This window comes from Triticum dicoccoides, chromosome 2A, assembly GCF_002162155.2.
Source record: "Triticum dicoccoides isolate Atlit2015 ecotype Zavitan chromosome 2A, WEW_v2.0, whole genome shotgun sequence".
Classification (NCBI taxonomy): Eukaryota; Viridiplantae; Streptophyta; class Magnoliopsida; order Poales; family Poaceae; genus Triticum; species Triticum dicoccoides.
In genome coordinates this window covers 531,476,724-531,494,328 of record NC_041382.1, presented here as the reverse complement: position 1 = coordinate 531,494,328, position 17,605 = coordinate 531,476,724, and the positions used below count along the sequence as shown (strand labels likewise).

General features: G+C 45.0%; 1 protein-coding gene and 1 pseudogene across 1 annotated transcript; both read left to right on the top strand.

Annotated features, from left to right (window-relative positions):
* Positions 1-645: 645 nt before the first annotated feature.
* Positions 646-8,053, top strand: LOC119357921. Its single transcript, XM_037624694.1, has 3 exons — positions 646-2,843; positions 3,531-3,630; positions 5,810-8,053. Exons 1-3 carry the CDS (start codon positions 685-687, stop codon positions 8,018-8,020), a joined length of 4,470 nt encoding a protein of 1,489 aa, XP_037480591.1. The 5' UTR covers positions 646-684; the 3' UTR covers positions 8,021-8,053.
* Positions 8,054-8,629: 576 nt separating this feature from the next.
* LOC119355207 lies at positions 8,630-11,611 on the top strand (annotated as a pseudogene).
* Positions 11,612-17,605: the final 5,994 nt, after the last annotated feature.

Genomic DNA, 17,605 nt, shown 5'->3' with positions numbered 1-17,605 from the left:
AATAGTAATCTTTTGTTCATGGTTGGTTTTCAATTTGCAGACATGACACTCGTGGAGGATGGAGGGTGGTGTGATGTTGACAATAAGGTGATGTGGTGGATCCACTCCTTTCTTGAAGCAGCTTTTTCATGGATTTGCTGATGGATCAATGGAGAAGACGGTTTACAGATGCAGAATAAGAAGGGGAGAAACTGAAGAAAGGTAGAGGGGAATTACTTGTCCAGTATTGCTGTCTGGTATGGCTCTGATGACCCTACCTTTAGATCAATTTTTTGAAACAGTTTCTTCTACTTTGGGGCTGCCATGACGGTTGTACAAAAGGAGAAAGAAAGTGCCTTGGATCCTCTTCTTTCGTGGAAAAGAAGAAGGCAGCGTGCGGGCGTGGGGCGAGCGGGCGTGGGAGGGGCTGGGACGCTGGGCAGGTACAGCTGGCCATATGGGGAGCGCGCTTTTCTGTTCGGGATTAATCGTTCGATCGATTCGGTTTGGTGACTGCCTGTCTCTTTCTTTTCTGTACCATGAGAAAACAGAGCTTACCTTTTTAGGTCGGCCGCTCGATCGCACTAGTGCGCAGCCGGTTGCCCACGAGACGCGTCTCATAATATATAGGTCTCCCAAAATGAAAAGGAAAAAAAAACACAACACCCTGTCCCTCTCTCATTCTCCTCCCGCCAGACCACCACCATGGCCGCGGCCGCCGCCGGCGCCTCTACTTCCGGCGCAACTGTGTCCGCAATCTCTGCCCACGTAGCCGCCGGACGACTCTTCGCCGCCATAGACACTCTCACCCCTTCCTGTTCCTCCTCCCCGATACCCTCCTCGCTCTACGCCTCCCTCCTCCGTCTGGCCACCGACCACGGCTCCCTCTCTGCCGCCCGCCGCATCACGACCCACTTCGCCTCCTCCGCCTTCCAATTCAACCGCTCATCAGTCCCCACCTTCCTATTCAACCGCGCCATCGAGTCTCTTGCTGCCTGCGGCGGCCTCGCGGACGCGCGGGAGTTGTTTGACTTAATGCCGCGCCGTGACGGCGGTTCTTGGAATGCCATCATCTACGCTTCCTCCCGCTCCGGGAAACCTACCGAGGCGCTTTCCCTCTTTGCCGATATGTACTCCCGTGGCGTTCGCCCCAACGATGTCACAATGGCATCCGTGCTCGCCTGCTGCTCAGAGTGCCTCAACCCGTGTGGTGCCCAGCAGCTCCACGGCCATATCTCCAAGCGGGACTTTCAGTCCAATGTGATTCTTGGCACGGCGCTGGTTGATGTGTATGGGAAGTGTCACTTACTTGCAGATGCGAGGCAGGCATTTGATGGTATCTCTGAACCTAATGCCATTTCGTGGAATGTCATCATCCGCCGGTATCTTCTTGCTGGGATGGGGGATATGGCAGCTGAAATGTTCTTTCGGATGGTCTGGGCAGGAGTTAGGCCGCTTGTTTATACCGTCTCACATGCACTTCTTGCTTGCCGGGACAACAATGCGCTTGAAGAAGGACGGTGCATGCATACTTTTGTGCTCCGACATGGGTACGAGCACCACGAGCATGTGCGGAGCTCAGTCGTGGATATGTATGCCAAGTGTGGTGCCATTGATGCAGCCCAAAGGCTCTTCAACGTGGCACCAGTGAATGGCGTAATAATGTCGACCTCAATTTTGTCAGGACTGGCTTCTTGTGGGAGGATTGGTGATGCAAAGCGAGTGTTCGACGGGATGCAAGAGCGCAACTTAGTGTCCTGGAATGCTATGTTGACTGGTTATATCAGGTCCTCGGATCTGACTGGTGCTTTGCATTTGTTCCGGCAGATGAGGAAGGAGACAAAGGAGCTTGATGATGTTACACTTGGTTCCGTGCTCAATGCTTGTACTGGGATGCTTGATATTGGGAAAGGTGAGGAGGTCCATGCATTCGCTTTCAAGTGTGGTTTATTGAGTTACCCTTTCCTAAAGAACACTCTTGTGAGGATGTATTCCAAATGCGGATGCCTGAGGAGTGCAGAACTGCTTCTTCAATTCGAGATGGGAGAGAGAGACAGATACTCCTGGAATTCACTTATCTCAGGCTATGAGCGCCACTCCATGAGTGAAGCAGCTCTGCATGCACTGAGTGAAATGCAATCTGAAGTAACTCCTAACCAGTCCACGTTCAGTTCGGCACTGGCAGCCTGTGCCAACATTTTTCTGCTTAAGCACGGCATGGAGATTCATGCGTACATGATCAGAAATGGCTATGAGATTGACGATATACTGCAAAGTGCACTGATTGACATGTACTGCAAGTGTAGGCTATTTGATTATGGCATCAGGATATTCGAGGCACAGCCATCTCGTGATGTCATCCTGTGGAATTCGATGATCCTTGGCTGTGCTTACAGTGGCAAAGGTGAGTATGGGCTTGAATTGTTTGATGAAATGCAGGCGCAAGGGATTAAGGCCGACTCTGTCACTTTCCTCGGTGCACTAGTTTCATGTATCAGCGAGGGGCATGTTGGGTTGGGAAAGAGTTATTTCACTTTGATGACTGAGGAATCCATCATTCCTCGCATGGAGCACTATGAGTGCATGATCGAGCTGCTGGGCAAACATGGACACATGGTTGAGCTCGAGGATTTTGTGGATCACATGCCGTTTGAGCCACCAACCACAATGTGGTTAAGGATCTTCGACTGCTGCAGGGAATATGGAAATAGGAAATTAGGGGAGCGGGCTGCCAAGTGCATCAATGATAGCAATCCCCAGACACCGGTTCGATATGAGGCCACTGCGGACTACATGTGCAGTGATGGTGGCAGTGCAGAGCCCATGTCATTTGGTAACCCGGACGAAGAATTGATGTCGCCGCTGTGAGTGCCATGACATCGACTCGCAGGTGGCTGAGCTGAAATTCTTAATTACCAAATCAAGGAGCAGACTTGAAAAGGATTTTCAGGTGCTTGTGATCCTATAGCATCAGTATTGACACTTGACAGGACTACCCTAGTACAGTTGGTCGAGCTGAAGACAGAGTTTCTGGGCCGAACATGGAGTTTGTAATTATAAGGATGATAACAAGACCTCAAGCTTTCATCTCAGCTGACCGAGGATGAATTGGAGCCCAACTTTGCATGATTTATTCTGGCACTCACAAGGAAGTCACATTGAGTCTTCTAGTCTGTCTATGTTGAGTGGTCAGGTGCCGAGACTAGGGGAGCATACAGCAGGCCTCATCGGCTAGGAAGATGCCGAGGAAGTTGTAAAGTATCACCTTTGTTCTGAATTATAAAACGTTTTGGATATTTCAGTATGGACTACATATGGACTGAAATGAGTGAACAAACGCACAGCCACCATTCTTAATTACATATGGACTGAAATGAGTGAACAAACGTGTCTACAAAAAAAAGAGTTAGAACATCTTATAACTCGAAACAGAGGGAGTACCTATTTGTAAAAGGAAGTTGTAAATTGCCAATTTAACACAATTATTTTCTTGTCTAAGTATATTCGTAACAACGACCTCAAAACAAAAACTAACACTGCTTCATGTTAAGAGACAAGAACGAAGGGGGCCAGTATGGATGCAATAGGATTGTCGTGAACTCGGATAACCAGGAACTTATGGAGATCATGAACAAAGGGCCCAGTATGCAGGTAACGCAGCGGCCATCATTGATGATTGTTATCGCTTGGCATGCGAGTTCAGTTCTATCCGGTTTCAATACTGTCCTAGAGAGGCAAATGGTGTTGCACATGAATTAGCGCGTGCTGCTAGAATTAGCTTTTGTAATGAGTGGTTAGGTGTTGCTCCAAATGCTTTCCTTCCTCTGATACTAAAAGATGTAGGTGTTGTCACATGTGAACAAAGAGGAAGATTTAGTTATCAAAAAAAGAAGAAGAGAGAGACAATAACATTTGGCAGGAATTTTGTGTATTCTTTTGCAGGAAGTGAACAACAACAACAACAACAACAACAACAAAGCCTTTAGTCCCAAACAAGTTGGGGTAGGCTAGAGGTGAAACCCATAAGATCTCGCAACCAACTCATGGCTCTGGCACATGGATAGCAAGCTTCCACGCACCCCTGTTCATAGCTAGCTCTTTGTCGATACTCCAATCCTTCAGGTCTCTCTTAACGGACTCCTCCCATGTCAAAATCGGTCGACCCCGCCCTCTCTTGACATTCTCCGCAAGCTTTAGCCGTCCGCTATGCACTGGAGCTTCTGGAGGCCTGCGCTGAATATGCCCAAACCATCTCAAACGATGTTGGACAAGCTTCTCCTCAATTGGTGCTACCCCAACTCTATCTCGTATATCATCATTCCGGATTCGATCCTTCCTCGTGTGGCCACACATCCATCTCAACATACGCATCTCCGCCACACCTAACTGTTGAACATGTCGCCTTTTAGTCGGCCAACACTCCGCGCCATACAACATTGCGGGTCGAACCGCCGTCCTGTAGAACTTGCCTTTTAGCTTTTGTGGCACTCTCTTGTCACAGAGAATGCCAAAAGCTTGGCGCCACTTCATCCATCCGGCTTTGATTCGATGGTTCACATCTTCATCAATACCCCCATCCTCCTGCAACATTGACCCCAAATACCGAAAGGTGTCCTTCCGAGGTACTACCTGGCCATCAAGGCTAACCTCCTCCTCCTCAAAGCTAGTAGTACCGAAACCGCACATCATGTACTCGGTTTTAGTTCTACTAAGCCTAAACCCTTTCGATTCCAAGGTTTGTCTCCATAACTCTAACTTCCTATTTACCCCCGTCCGACTATCGTCAACTAGCACCACATCATCCGCAAAGAGCATACACCATGGGATATCTCCTTGTATACCCCTTGTGACCTCATCCATCACCAATGCAAAAAGATAAGGGCTCAAAGCTGACCCCTGATGCAGTCCTATCTTAATCGGGAAGTCATCGGTGTCGACATCACTTGTTCGAACACTTGTCACAACATTATTGTACATGTCCTTGATGAGGGTAATGTACTTTGCTGGGACTTTGTGTTTCTCCAAGGCCCACCACATGACATTCCGCGGTATCTTATCATAGGCCTTCTCCAAGTCAATGAACACCATATGCAAGTCCTTCTTATGCTCCCTATATCTCTCCATAAGTTGTCGTACCAAGAAAATGGCTTCCATGGTCGACCTCCCAGGCATGAAACCAAACTGATTTTTGGTCACGCTTGTCATTCTTCTTAAGCGGTGCTCAATGACTCTCTCCCATAGCTTCATTGTATGGCTCATCAGCTTAATTCCACGGTAATTAGTACAACTCTGAACATCCCCCTTGTTCTTGAAGATTGGTACTAATATACTCCGTCTCCATTCTTCTGGCATCTTGTTTGCCCGAAAAATGAGGTTGAAAAGCTTGGTTAGCCATACTATCTCTATGTTCCCGAGACCTTTTCACACCTCAATGGGGATACAATCAGGGCCCATCACCTTGCCTCCTTTCATCCTTTTTAAAGCCTCCTTCACCTCAGACTCCTGGATGCGCCGCACAAAACGCATGCTGGTCTCATCAAAGGAGTCATTCAGTTCAATGGTAGAACTCTCATTCTCCCCATTGAACAGCTTGTCGAAGTACTCCCGCCATCTATGCTTAATCTCTTCGTCCTTCACCAAGAGTTGGCCTGCTCCGTCCTTGATGCATTTGACTTGGCCAATATCCCTCGTCTTCCTCTCCCGGATCTTAGCCATCTTATAGATGTCCCTTTCACCTTCCTTCGTGCCTAACCGTTGGTAGAGGTCCTGAACAAAAATATATATTAAAATCCACTTCAAAACATGGCAATCAGGAAGAGTATTTGCCTAGTCTCAGAAGAAAAAAAAGAGTATTTGCCTCTCCGAACAATCCTGGTGTTCTGGCGCGTATTCAGTATCGCCCTTGTTTGTCAGTTCGTTCTGCTGGCAACGACGAGGACACCGCCGCCTTCTGCCACCATCGAATTTTCAAACGGAGGCACCTGTTGGCATGGCGCGACACCACCACCACCACTTCGTCTCCCACCTCCGAGCATCCGCGCCGCTCGCCGACCTCCTCCGGTCCGCGCCAAGCCTGCCCGCCGCCCGCGCAGCGCACGCGCGCGCCCTCAAGTCGCCCTACGCGGACGAGACTTTCCTCCTCAACACCCTCGTCTCCGCCTACGCGCGACTCGGCCGCCTCCCCGACGCGCGCAGGGTGTTCGACGAGATTCCCCGCCCCAACACCTTCTCCTACAACGCCCTCCTCTCCGCGCACGCCCGCCTTGGCAACCCCGCCGACGTCCGTGCTCTCTTCGGCGCCATCCCCGACCCGGACCAGTGCTCCTACAACGCGGTCATCGCCGCGCTCGCGCAGCACAGCCGTGGCGCCGACGCCCTCCTGTTCTTCGCCGCCATGCACGCCGACGACTTCGTGCTCAATGCCTACTCCTTTGCCAGCGCCCTGAGCGCCTGTGCCGTGGAGAAGGACCTGAGGGCCGGGGTGCAGGTGCATGCCCTTGTTTCCAAGTCGCCGCATGCCAAGGACGTGTATATTGGCAGTGCGCTCTTGGACATGTATGCCAAGTGCGAGGGGCCGGAGGAGGCACGGAGGGTGTTCGAGGCAATGCCGGAGCGGAATGTCGTTTCCTGGAACAGCTTGATCACTTGCTATGAGCAGAACGGCCCTGTGGGTGAGGCGCTGGTACTGTTTGTCAGGATGATGAATGCCGGTCTTGTGCCCGATGAGGTGACACTTGCAAGTGTCATGAGTGCGTGTGCGGGCCTTGCTGCGGATAGAGAAGGACGGCAGGTTCATGCGTGCGTGGTGAAATCCGATAGGTTTAGGGAGGACATGGTGCTGAGCAACGCTCTGGTGGACATGTACGCCAAATGTGGGAGGACATGGGAGGCGAGGTGTGTGTTTGACCGCATGGCTTCCAGGAGTGTTGTCTCTGAAACATCACTCATCACCGGGTACGCAAGGTCTGCTAATGTGGAAGATGCTCAGGTGGTGTTCTCACAGATGGTCGAGAAGAATGTCATTGCTTGGAATGTGCTCATTGCAGCATATGCACACAACGAAGAGGAGGAGGAGGCACTTAGGCTCTTTGTCAGGCTGAAAAGAGAGTCAGTTTGGCCAACACATTACACATACGGAAATGTTCTCAATGCATGTGGCAATGTTGCTGATCTTCAGCTTGGTCAGCAAGCTCATGTGCATGTCCTGAAGGAAGGTTTTCGCTTTGACTTTGGACCAGAGTCTGATGTGTTTGTTGGGAATTCCCTTGTAGACATGTACCTGAAGACAGGATCAATTGATGATGGTGTGAAGGTGTTTGAGAGGATGGCAGCCAGAGATACTGTGTCGTGGAATGCCATGATTGTCGGTCATGCACAGAACGGCCGTGCAAAAGAAGCACTGCATCTTTTTGAGAGAATGTTATGCAGTAAAGAGAGCCCAGATTCTGTCACCATGATTGGTGTTCTGTCTGCCTGTGGCCATTCTGGATTAGTGGAGGAGGGCCGAAGATACTTTCGGTCCATGACTGGGGATCATGGGATAACTCCATCCCAAGATCACTACACATGTATGATTGATTTGCTTGGTCGTGCCGGTCATCTAAAAGAAGTTGAGGAGCTCATAAAGGAGATGCCAATGGAACCTGACAGCGTGCTCTGGGCTTCTCTGCTAGGTTTTTGCAGGCTACATAAGAATATTGAGATGGGAGAACTGGCAGCTGGGAAGTTGTTTGAGCTTGATCCTGAGAACTCTGGACCCTACGTTCTTCTCTCGAATATGTACGCTGAGTTGGGGAAATGGGCAGATGTATATAGAGTGAGGAGATCCATGAAGAGCAGAGGTGTCATTAAGCAGCCTGGCCGTAGTTGGATTGAGATAGGCAGGCAAGTGAGTGTGTTTCTCGCACGAGATAACGGACATCCCTGCAGGAATGAGATACACGATACCTTGAGAATCATTCAGATGCAGATGAGTAGGGTGAGTGTAGATGCTGAAAATGCTGATGGCCTGATGAATTACAGCTCTGAAGCCTGTGGCTAGAACTAGAAGGCTTGATACACTTTGCAGGTTGGAAGATCATGGATGATGCAGAACCCGGTGATGAAAAGAAAAATGGCAAAATGATTCTAAGTGATCCATTCTGTTGCTGGTGCAGCAGTTTTGCTTGGGGTGAAAGCATGAAGGACTTTTCTGATCTGAGTTGTGGATCTGAAGACTGAAACTCTTACAAAGTGCTGCGTGCTGACAACTTGACTGTGGCTATGCCATGATGGATTACTTATTTTGGACTCGGTGTATAAAGGTGAAATATTACTTGCAGACACAAGTATGCATGCAGTGTGCAGATTTTACGGCTGACTTCCAATTATAAAATAACTGTGAAAAACTAGCCATCTGCTATCAGCTATGTAGTTGTTTACTAACTGAAAGTAGAAATTGGAAGTAAAGAGACTCATTATTGTCATTTGTAAACAAAGTTCAGGAGCATGAGTCGAAGAGAAGCTAGCAAACAAGCCCCCATTGACTTCCTCGAGATCCCTGCAAGTGCAACACCCCTTCTCATCTTTTCTTTTTGGAAGAGGAACACCCTTCTCATCTTCACCTATATTAACCTGGTAGGCATGTCATCCTCTGACGGAAATCCTGAGAGGTGACTTAGTTACAGCTTAAGCAATGGACGTTCCCCTGGCACTCCCTTTTGCCACCCTCGTCGTGGTCCTTCTGCTCTCCTCCGGCCCCATCGCGGCCGAGGTGGATGGCACAGCTGTGCTTGGAGAGGCGGTCCTGACACTTGACGCAGGCAACTTCTCGGAGGTGGTGGCCAAGCACGAGTTCATAGTCGTCGAGTTCTACGCGCCATGGTATGTTACTCCTTAAGCAGCTATGCTCTGACTCTCCCCAAATCCCAAAACAGTGTCTAACTGATGACCATCGCAGGTGTGGCCACTGCAAGGAGCTCGCTCCAGAGGTTAGTCATTTCCTTAACAAGTAGTCTGTCTTACCATGAAAGATGCAACACTGAGACACTGAGACGTACGTTTTAATTTGTCCATGCCATTTATGTGTGTACGTGTGATATGATGCATGCAGTACGAGAAAGCAGCCTCCATGCTGAGGAAGCGCGACCCTCCAGTGGTGCTCGCGAAGGTGGATGCGTACGACGAGAGCAACAAGGAGCTCAAGGACAAGTACAAGGTACATGGGTATCCGGCCATCAAGATCATCAGAAAAGGAGGGAGCGACATGAGCGCCTATGGTGGCCCGAGGGACGTGGAGGGTATCGTGGAGTACCTCACGAGGCAGGTCGGCCCGGCATCTCTCGAGATCAGGTCTGCAGTGGATGCCTCACGCTCCATCGGCGACAAAGGGGTGGTCCTTGTAAGTTCCCACATCCTACCGCATTTGTGCGGTTCACCTCTCTTTCCTTAATCTCTTGAAGAATGGAGATCAATGGGTGTGTTGTTCTTGTCTGAAAATTGTCTTGCAGGTGGGTGTATTCCCTGAGTTTGCTGGTATTGAGTATGAGAATTTTATGGCCGTGGCAAACAAGATGCGAACAGACTATGATTTCTTTCACACATCGGATGCGAGCATTCTGCCACGTGGTGATCTGACCGTCAAGGGCCCCCTTCTTCGACTCTTTAAGCCATTCGATGAGCTGTTTGTCGATTCACAAGTAAATATCTTTCTTAATGTGCACCTTTTCATTGCTGGTCACTTCGTTCTCGTGGGTGTGCTTTTGCTTGTACACTAAAACACCAGTCATCTATAATTGTCAGGATTTTGATGACGATGCAATCAAGAAGTTTATTGAGGTGTCTGGTTTCCCTACTGTAGTTACCTTCGACGCAGACCCGACCAACCATAAGTTTATTGAAAGATACTACAGCACGCCTAGTGCCAAAGTGAGTAAACAGCAATTGCCCTCAGATCTTGTTTGTTCCTTCAGTACTTGCAGTCTCGGCTTCACTTGTATGGGATGGAAGAGTTGAACATTTAGTAACTTTAGCTCAATTCTTTACCTGCATCATGATATCAACATAGGACCAACATTTGAGATTGCATGAGCGCATTGACCCTTTTCACTTGTATCATGAAACATGAAATAACTTTGATACATGATTGGACAGGCAATGCTTTTCTTGCGCTTCAGTGACGACAGAGTTGAGACCTTCAAGAGCCAGATGCATGAAGCAGCCAGGCAGCTCAGCGGTAATAACATCAGTTTTCTAATTGGTGATGTTTCAACCGCAGACCGTGCCTTCGAGGTCGTTACTCTTACTAGCTTCTCGTCATTTTTGTTAAGAATTCCTAGAACTAATCCACTGATTAGCATCCATGCGAAACTTTTCAGTATTTCGGGCTCAAAGAAAGTGATGTTCCCCTCCTCCTCGTGCTAGCATCTACTGGAAAATATCTCAATCCAACCATGGAGCCTGACCAGCTCATACCCTGGATGAAGCAGTATATAGTTGAGGCCTAGTCTACTATGCTGTTTCATAGTACTCTTTTGTCAAATCATTTCCTAATCATCTACTTTTTCATACAGTATGGCAACTTAACACCTTATGTTAAGTCAGAGCCAATTCCTAAGGTGAATGATCAACCTGTTAAAGTTGTCGTGGCTGACAATATTGATGAAAATTGTTTTTAACTCTGGCAAAAATGGTTCGTTCATGTCACTTCAACTCACTGGCTGAGCTGAATTATACCAGTGGTTGCATTCAGCTTTTAGTTATTTATCCTGTGGTGAAGCTTGTCTAACCAATTCACTGCATGGCACTTCTTGTAGTTCTACTCGAGTTCTATGCACCTTGGTGCGGTCATTGCCGGAAGTTGGCCCCGATTCTGGAGGAAGTTGCTGTCTCGTTGCAAGACGATGATGATGTAGTCATAGCGAAGATGGTAGTCCACTTTTCAGTTGATTATTCATATTGCCACTGATTCAGGTCACACTTCTGTGGTAGAGCATCGTCCTAGGCATTATAAAGTCTGAGACCTCTGGTTTTGCAGGATGGTACTGCGAACGATATCCCGACAGACTTCGCGGTCGAGGGATACCCAGCGCTGTACTTCTATTCTTCTAGTGGAGGGGATCTCTTGATGTATGACGGGCAGAGGACGGCCGAGGAGATCATCAGTTTTATCAAGAAGAACAGAGGGGCCAAAACTGCTGCAGTAGAAGTAACCCAGACGGATGCTGTAGAAGAGGAGGTAACATCATCCACTCCATCGGGGTCCATTCAAGACGAACTTTAATCAAGAAGTATCCATCGTATGTGTCCTTTTGTTCCCCGTAACTCCTGTATTTTGTTCTGGTGCCCTTGCTCAGTGAAATCCAACGTTTACAAGTGCATCTATCACGCAAGAAGCTGAGGATATCACACTGCAGGGTATAGAGACGAGAGTGCAGGATGGCTCAGGGCTGTTCAGACCAGTCTTCGCTTAGTGACAAACCATACAGATGCCGTTGCATTGTGGATTTCTGATGCCTAAACACCTTTGAAATGAATAAGCTTCATGTAGCCCCTTCTATTATCAACTCCTATTTTGTGCAATCAGGTGTCTTATTTATGAATATATGTCTTTTCACATTGAGGAATTCAACAAAGTAGACACGACTTCGCTTTATTTCTCTGCAAAATGGTGGTCGCTTATGAATTGTGCCCACCCTAAACCTTGGCGACGTCCACCATACCGAGGCCACGAGTCACGAGAGTTACAAACCATTGCATGTTCTGATTATTGGGTGGTACCTTACCCAACATAACTTTTTTTTGAAACTTCACCCTGCATAACTAAACAGGTGATTTTCGTTAGCCTATTTCTCTTAGCATGCAAATATGACACCTCAAAATGCAACTTGTATGGTAAAATGCACAGCTCAACATGCAAACATACATGGGAAAATACCCACCTTAACTTACAACCATGCATTGGAAAAGATTTTCAATTACATTTTGTTATGCTACTTATATTCAATAAATATTTTGTAACCATACAATAATCTGGTATAATAAATCATATGTATTTTTAGTTTCAATTATTATATTATCAATCTAATTGTGTTCTATACAACCAAATATTATTGCAATACATTCAAACCAATCTTGTAGAGTGCATGGAGGGTGCATGAGCTCAAAAGTTTCCTCCTAAACCCACTTTTGGGTGTTTGGTAGCTTGCACGGGCCTGTTCAACATGCAGGAGCTCAGCCCAAATACCTTCTTAGCACGAAGAGAGAACACCCCAACAATCGTTCGCTGGTTAGCATGCATGAGTGAAGCGAGCGAGAAATTTCTAAGAAATAATTAATTTTTAGAAAATATTCAGAATACCAAAAAATTGTTCAAAAAAGGCCAGATTTTCAAAAATTGTTAAAATTTTCAAAAAATGTCATTCAAAATCTGTTCAAATGTTCATAAAAATTTCAGAATTTCCAAAAATGTTTAAATTAGATTTTTTTGTTTTTTTTGAATTTTAAAATTTGGCTTTCAAATTTTTTAAATTTTTGGCTTTTCAAAAAAAAACAGATTTTTTAAAAGATATCGAACTTTCAAATTTTGTTCAAATTATAAAAAACATAAAAATTCTGAAAATGTTTAAATTTTCAAAAATATTATTTTCCCCATGTTTCAAAAAATTATTCACATTTTTAAAATGTTTTCTTCACTTATTTGCTACAGTACCGGCCGACATGTCTACACAGATGCAAGCTGCCAAACAGAGTCTCAGCTTAGCATGTCTCAGCACATACACCGCTACCAAACAACAGTAAATGGATGTACTCAGCATGTCTACAATTAGCATGTATCAGAGGAGAACAACCATGCTAGATTGGGAGTGCTACCAAACACACCCGTAGCAATTGTGGGGTACTGTTTGGTATAACTAAATATGCGATCACCATTAATCCATTTCTCTCAACGTTCAAACATGCCACCTCAACGCACAACCATGCATGGGACTAAAAAAACATGCATGGAAAAAATGCCCCCCTCAATTTGTAATCATGCATCGGAAAGGTTTAGCTATTTTCATTCTGTTATGCTACATGTATTCAATAAATATTTTACACATATACAATAAATTATATATTGTCGTGGGTATTTCGTTGATTACCTTTCATTAGTATGATAGTTACACATGATTTGTTTGGTACTAGGATGTCACCTTAGTCGTCATTTGAACACAAGACATAAGTTTTACATAGGTTCGGGCCCCTCGATGCGGGTACTAGCCTTGCTCCTGCTTATATGGGATTATATCGAGACAAATTACAAATAGAGATTACAATGGGGTCTCAGCGAGCCGAGAAGTTATCTCGAGTTCTAGATGGGCGATCTAGACGAGATCTCTAGCTCAATCTGGCTAAAGAGGCAAATATATGTCTTTGCTAGATCTTTGATCCTTTCTCGTGGTGTCGGGTGTCCTTATATATTGGCGTTGTCTTGGCCCTCTGTTCGGTAGTTCTGATGTTCTATGATCCGGACTCCCTCGAGTTTCTAGGTCTACGACTTCCCTCTAGGAAACTAGGGGTTGTCACACTTATGGAAGTCGGTCATCCAAGTGTGGACCCCTGGGCCTACGCACATATGAGCATATGCGGCACAAAGTACGGTAGGTGCGGCACATGGATACAATAGTATGACTTCCCCTCGACATATATATTTTCAGTTTCAATTCTCATATTATTAATTCAAGTATTCTTGTTTCATACATCCAAAATTCATTGAGATATATTTGTAATTGCAACCAGTTGTGTGAGGTGTCATCTAGTACATAAGACAAGGCACATTGAATTGAAAGGAAAGTTATAAGAATACTTTTTCATTCCTTGCAATAGGAAATCTGAAAAAAAATGTTTACCATAACAAGGAGATTGTGACCTGCTGTCATTGTTCATTTCTTAGGCAAAAAATCAAGAATGGGGAGATTTTTCCAGGAAGACGATTTAGCGTTAAGAAAACTGGAGGGGAGGGGGCATGCGTACCGAGAGAGATGATCTAGTGCAAAGAAAACCATGGGAGGGGAAATAACTTATCATCATCGCCAACTCCCCGAGGGAATTGCAAAAACCACTAACTACTGGGGTCGGTTTGCACAGAACAAGTTTGTTGAACAAAAGACCATTAATTGATGTAATCTGTGACAGCTAGCTCGAATCCATCACTTAATGGTTGACATGATTCCTTATGGGTTGGCACCGCATGTCAATGTACACGTGAAAAAAAATGACCACGGCGACAAAATTTGGTGAGGTGGATGTGAAATTCGTTGGTTCAAATTCAACATTTCCAGAAAAAACGCAAAAATCTAGTAAATTGTAAATGTACCTAGTCCTGATCTGGGGAAATTTCGGCTCTTTTGGGCCACAGATTTAGAAGATATTGATAGTTTTAGTTAACTCGCTCAAATTTTGTTTCAAAATTCATCACTTAAAATGCAAAAATCTAGTAAATTATAAATGTACCTAGTTTTTATCTATAAAAATCAACTCATTTGGACCACACGTTTGGGACATGTTGGCAATTCTAGTTGGCCCATTCAAATTTGGCTTCAAAATTCACAATTTCAAAAGATGCCAAAAAAAACCAGTAAAACACACATGTACCTAGAACCGATTTGAGATTTTTTTAGCTCGACCATAGGTCTGCAAGATATTGAGATTTTTAGTTGGCTGGTGTGCCCTTTTTTGCCAAGTGTGTGTTTGCACGCGGGGCTCATACATCTAGAATCATGTCAAGCGAGCCAAATGATGTATTTAAACTAGCTACAACAGGTTACACCGGTAGGTGAAGTTTTGTGTAAAGAATGTGTGGAGAGTTTGTTATGTGCATTACTGACCTCGATAATTGGTGGCTTCTACAATTTCTTTACAACTTTCCTGGTAAAAGAAGATATGCGGGGCTAGCTATGAGGTCGTTGAGGACACTTGGTGCTCTGGTATCTCTGGCATGCGGACTGATATATCCTAGATGTATTTAGACCTTTTCAAATTATCATACATATTTTTCATAATTTTTATGTTATATTTTATGTTATATAGGGTTAAACTGCCGAACAGAATTGCACTTGTTATTGTTTGTGATTGCGGAAAATTTCCCAAACTCAAGAAAATATGGAAATAATAATGTGCCATTATTTACATGGATCACAAAGGCTTGTAGAAGGGGGCATCCAGGGGAGCCACAGGGGCCGAAACATCCTGCCCATGTGCCCTTGGTCGTGAGCGTGTGTAGAGCATCTAGGGCGCATAGATTTTTTTCCCAGAGGTGTCCTTTTGACACAACCCAGATAATGGCATTTCAGAATCACCCTATTTTTAGGTTTATTCATATCTACAGATCTCCAGCAATGGATAAAGCGATAACATGACACATATTTCAACATCTAGAAAAAGACTCTCATGAATGCTAGATCCAATTTTGGGGAAGACTCTCACCTCTAGTCCAACGAAGCCATGAAAACCAGAGGAAAACGCCTATTCTAACCAAGGGGGAATGTCAAAGAAGAGCAAGAATGAGAAGGGTGTTGAGTATACTGCACAAAGTACTTTAAAAAGTACCTTAGTCGCGCATAGATTTGTTTGATAGTGGGACGTAACCTCATGTTGTTGGACGAACACATGGCACAACTTTAACCCAGACTCATCCGCTCATGATGTAGCTAATATCCCTTCTCCTACTTATATGGGTTATGCTAAGGATATTACAATGGAGGAGTACAATTATGCTCTCAACGAGTTGGATATGAACTTGGCAATTCTATGTGGACGATCAGTACAAGATGCCTAGCTTCGTTTTACTTCTAGCTAATCTAGTGCTTCAGCAGATGTTGAATGCCCCCTTCGTCTTAGCACAAATGGCTTTATATAAGGGTGTAGGTCGGTGGCCGCCATCCTTTTTTCTCTTCTTTGCTCTCATATCGTGGACTCCTCCAGTTTGGTAGACGCATGATTGCTCTTAAGGAAACCGATGGTGATACCCCTAAGAAAGTTGGCCACCTAGGCGTGGGCCCATGGTGACATGCATACATAGTCAAATATGGCGCAAAGTACAATATCGCGGCATGGGAATACAATAAAACTACATCCCTGTCTCTCCCGGCTACGTCGGAATGCCAACGAGGAACCACCATAAATGCCATTGCCTCCATTTCCTGCACCATCATGTCCTTTGCCATCTTCTCCACATATACAATAGGGGTGTCCTTCCCTAAACCTATATAACTCCCTTTTAAGACTTGGTGTTTGATGCAATGAATTATTTGTGTGATTTGTTGATCTTTTAAAACCTTTTTCTCCTTTTCACTATTATCTAGAGCCAAAGAGTGGCTATTATCTTTGCCTAAAAATATCATTGATTCATGGAATAAATGCAAAGATGCTATTGATGGAAAATATTATCCGCCTACTAAAAATATACAACTCAGAAATATTGTCATGAATTTCAAACAACTTTATCATGAGCATGTAGCCCAAGCTTGAAAAAGAATGAAAATTATGACTAAGAATTACCCCACTCATGTTTACTAATGGATGGTGCTTCAAACGTTTTTTGTTGGACTAAATTATATGTGCATAAATTGAAGGAAATATGCCCTAGAGGCAATAATAAAGTTGTTATTTATATTTCCTTATATCATGATAAATGATTATTATTCATGCTAGAATTGTACTAACCGGAAACTTAGTACATGTGTGAATACATAGAAAAACAGAGTGTCCCTAGTATGCCTCTACTAGACTAGCTCGTTAACCAAAGATGGTTAAGTTTCCTGACCATAGACATGTGTTGTCATTTGATGAACGGGATCACATCATTAGAGAATGATGTGATGGACAAGACCCATCCGTTAGCTTAGCAAAATGATCATTTAGTTTTATTGCTATTGCTTTCTTCATGACTTATACATGTTCCTCTGACTATGAGATTATGCAACTCCCGAATACTGGAGGAACACCTTGTGTGCTATCAAACGCCACAACATAACTGGGTGATTATAAAGATGCTCTACAGGTGTCTTTGATGGTATTTTTTGAGTTGGCATAGATCGAGATTAGGATTTGTCACTCCGTGTATCGAAGAGGTATCTATGGGCCCTCTCGGTAATGCACATCACTATGAGCCTTGCAAGCAATGTGTCTAATGAGTTAGCCATGGGATGATGTATTACGGAACGAGTAAAGAGACTTGTCGGTAACGAGATTGAACTAGGTATGATGATACCGACGATCGAATCTCGGGCAAATAACATACCGATGACAAAGGGAACAACGTATGTTGTTATGCGGTTTGACCGATAAAGATCTTCGTAGAATATGTAGGAGCCAATATGAGCATCTAGGTTCCACTATTGGTTATTGACCGGAGATGTGTCTCGGTCATGTCTATATAGTTCTCGAAGCCGTAGGGTCCGCACGCTTAATGTTCGATGAAGATTTGTATTATGAATTATGTGATTTGATGAACTGAAGTTTGTTCGGAGTCCCGGATGAGATCACAGACATGACGAGGAGTCTCGAAATGGTCAAGACATAAAGATTGATATATTGGAAGGTTATGTTTGGACACCAGAATGGTTTCAGAAAGGTTCGGGCATTTTCCGAAGTATCGGGGGTTACC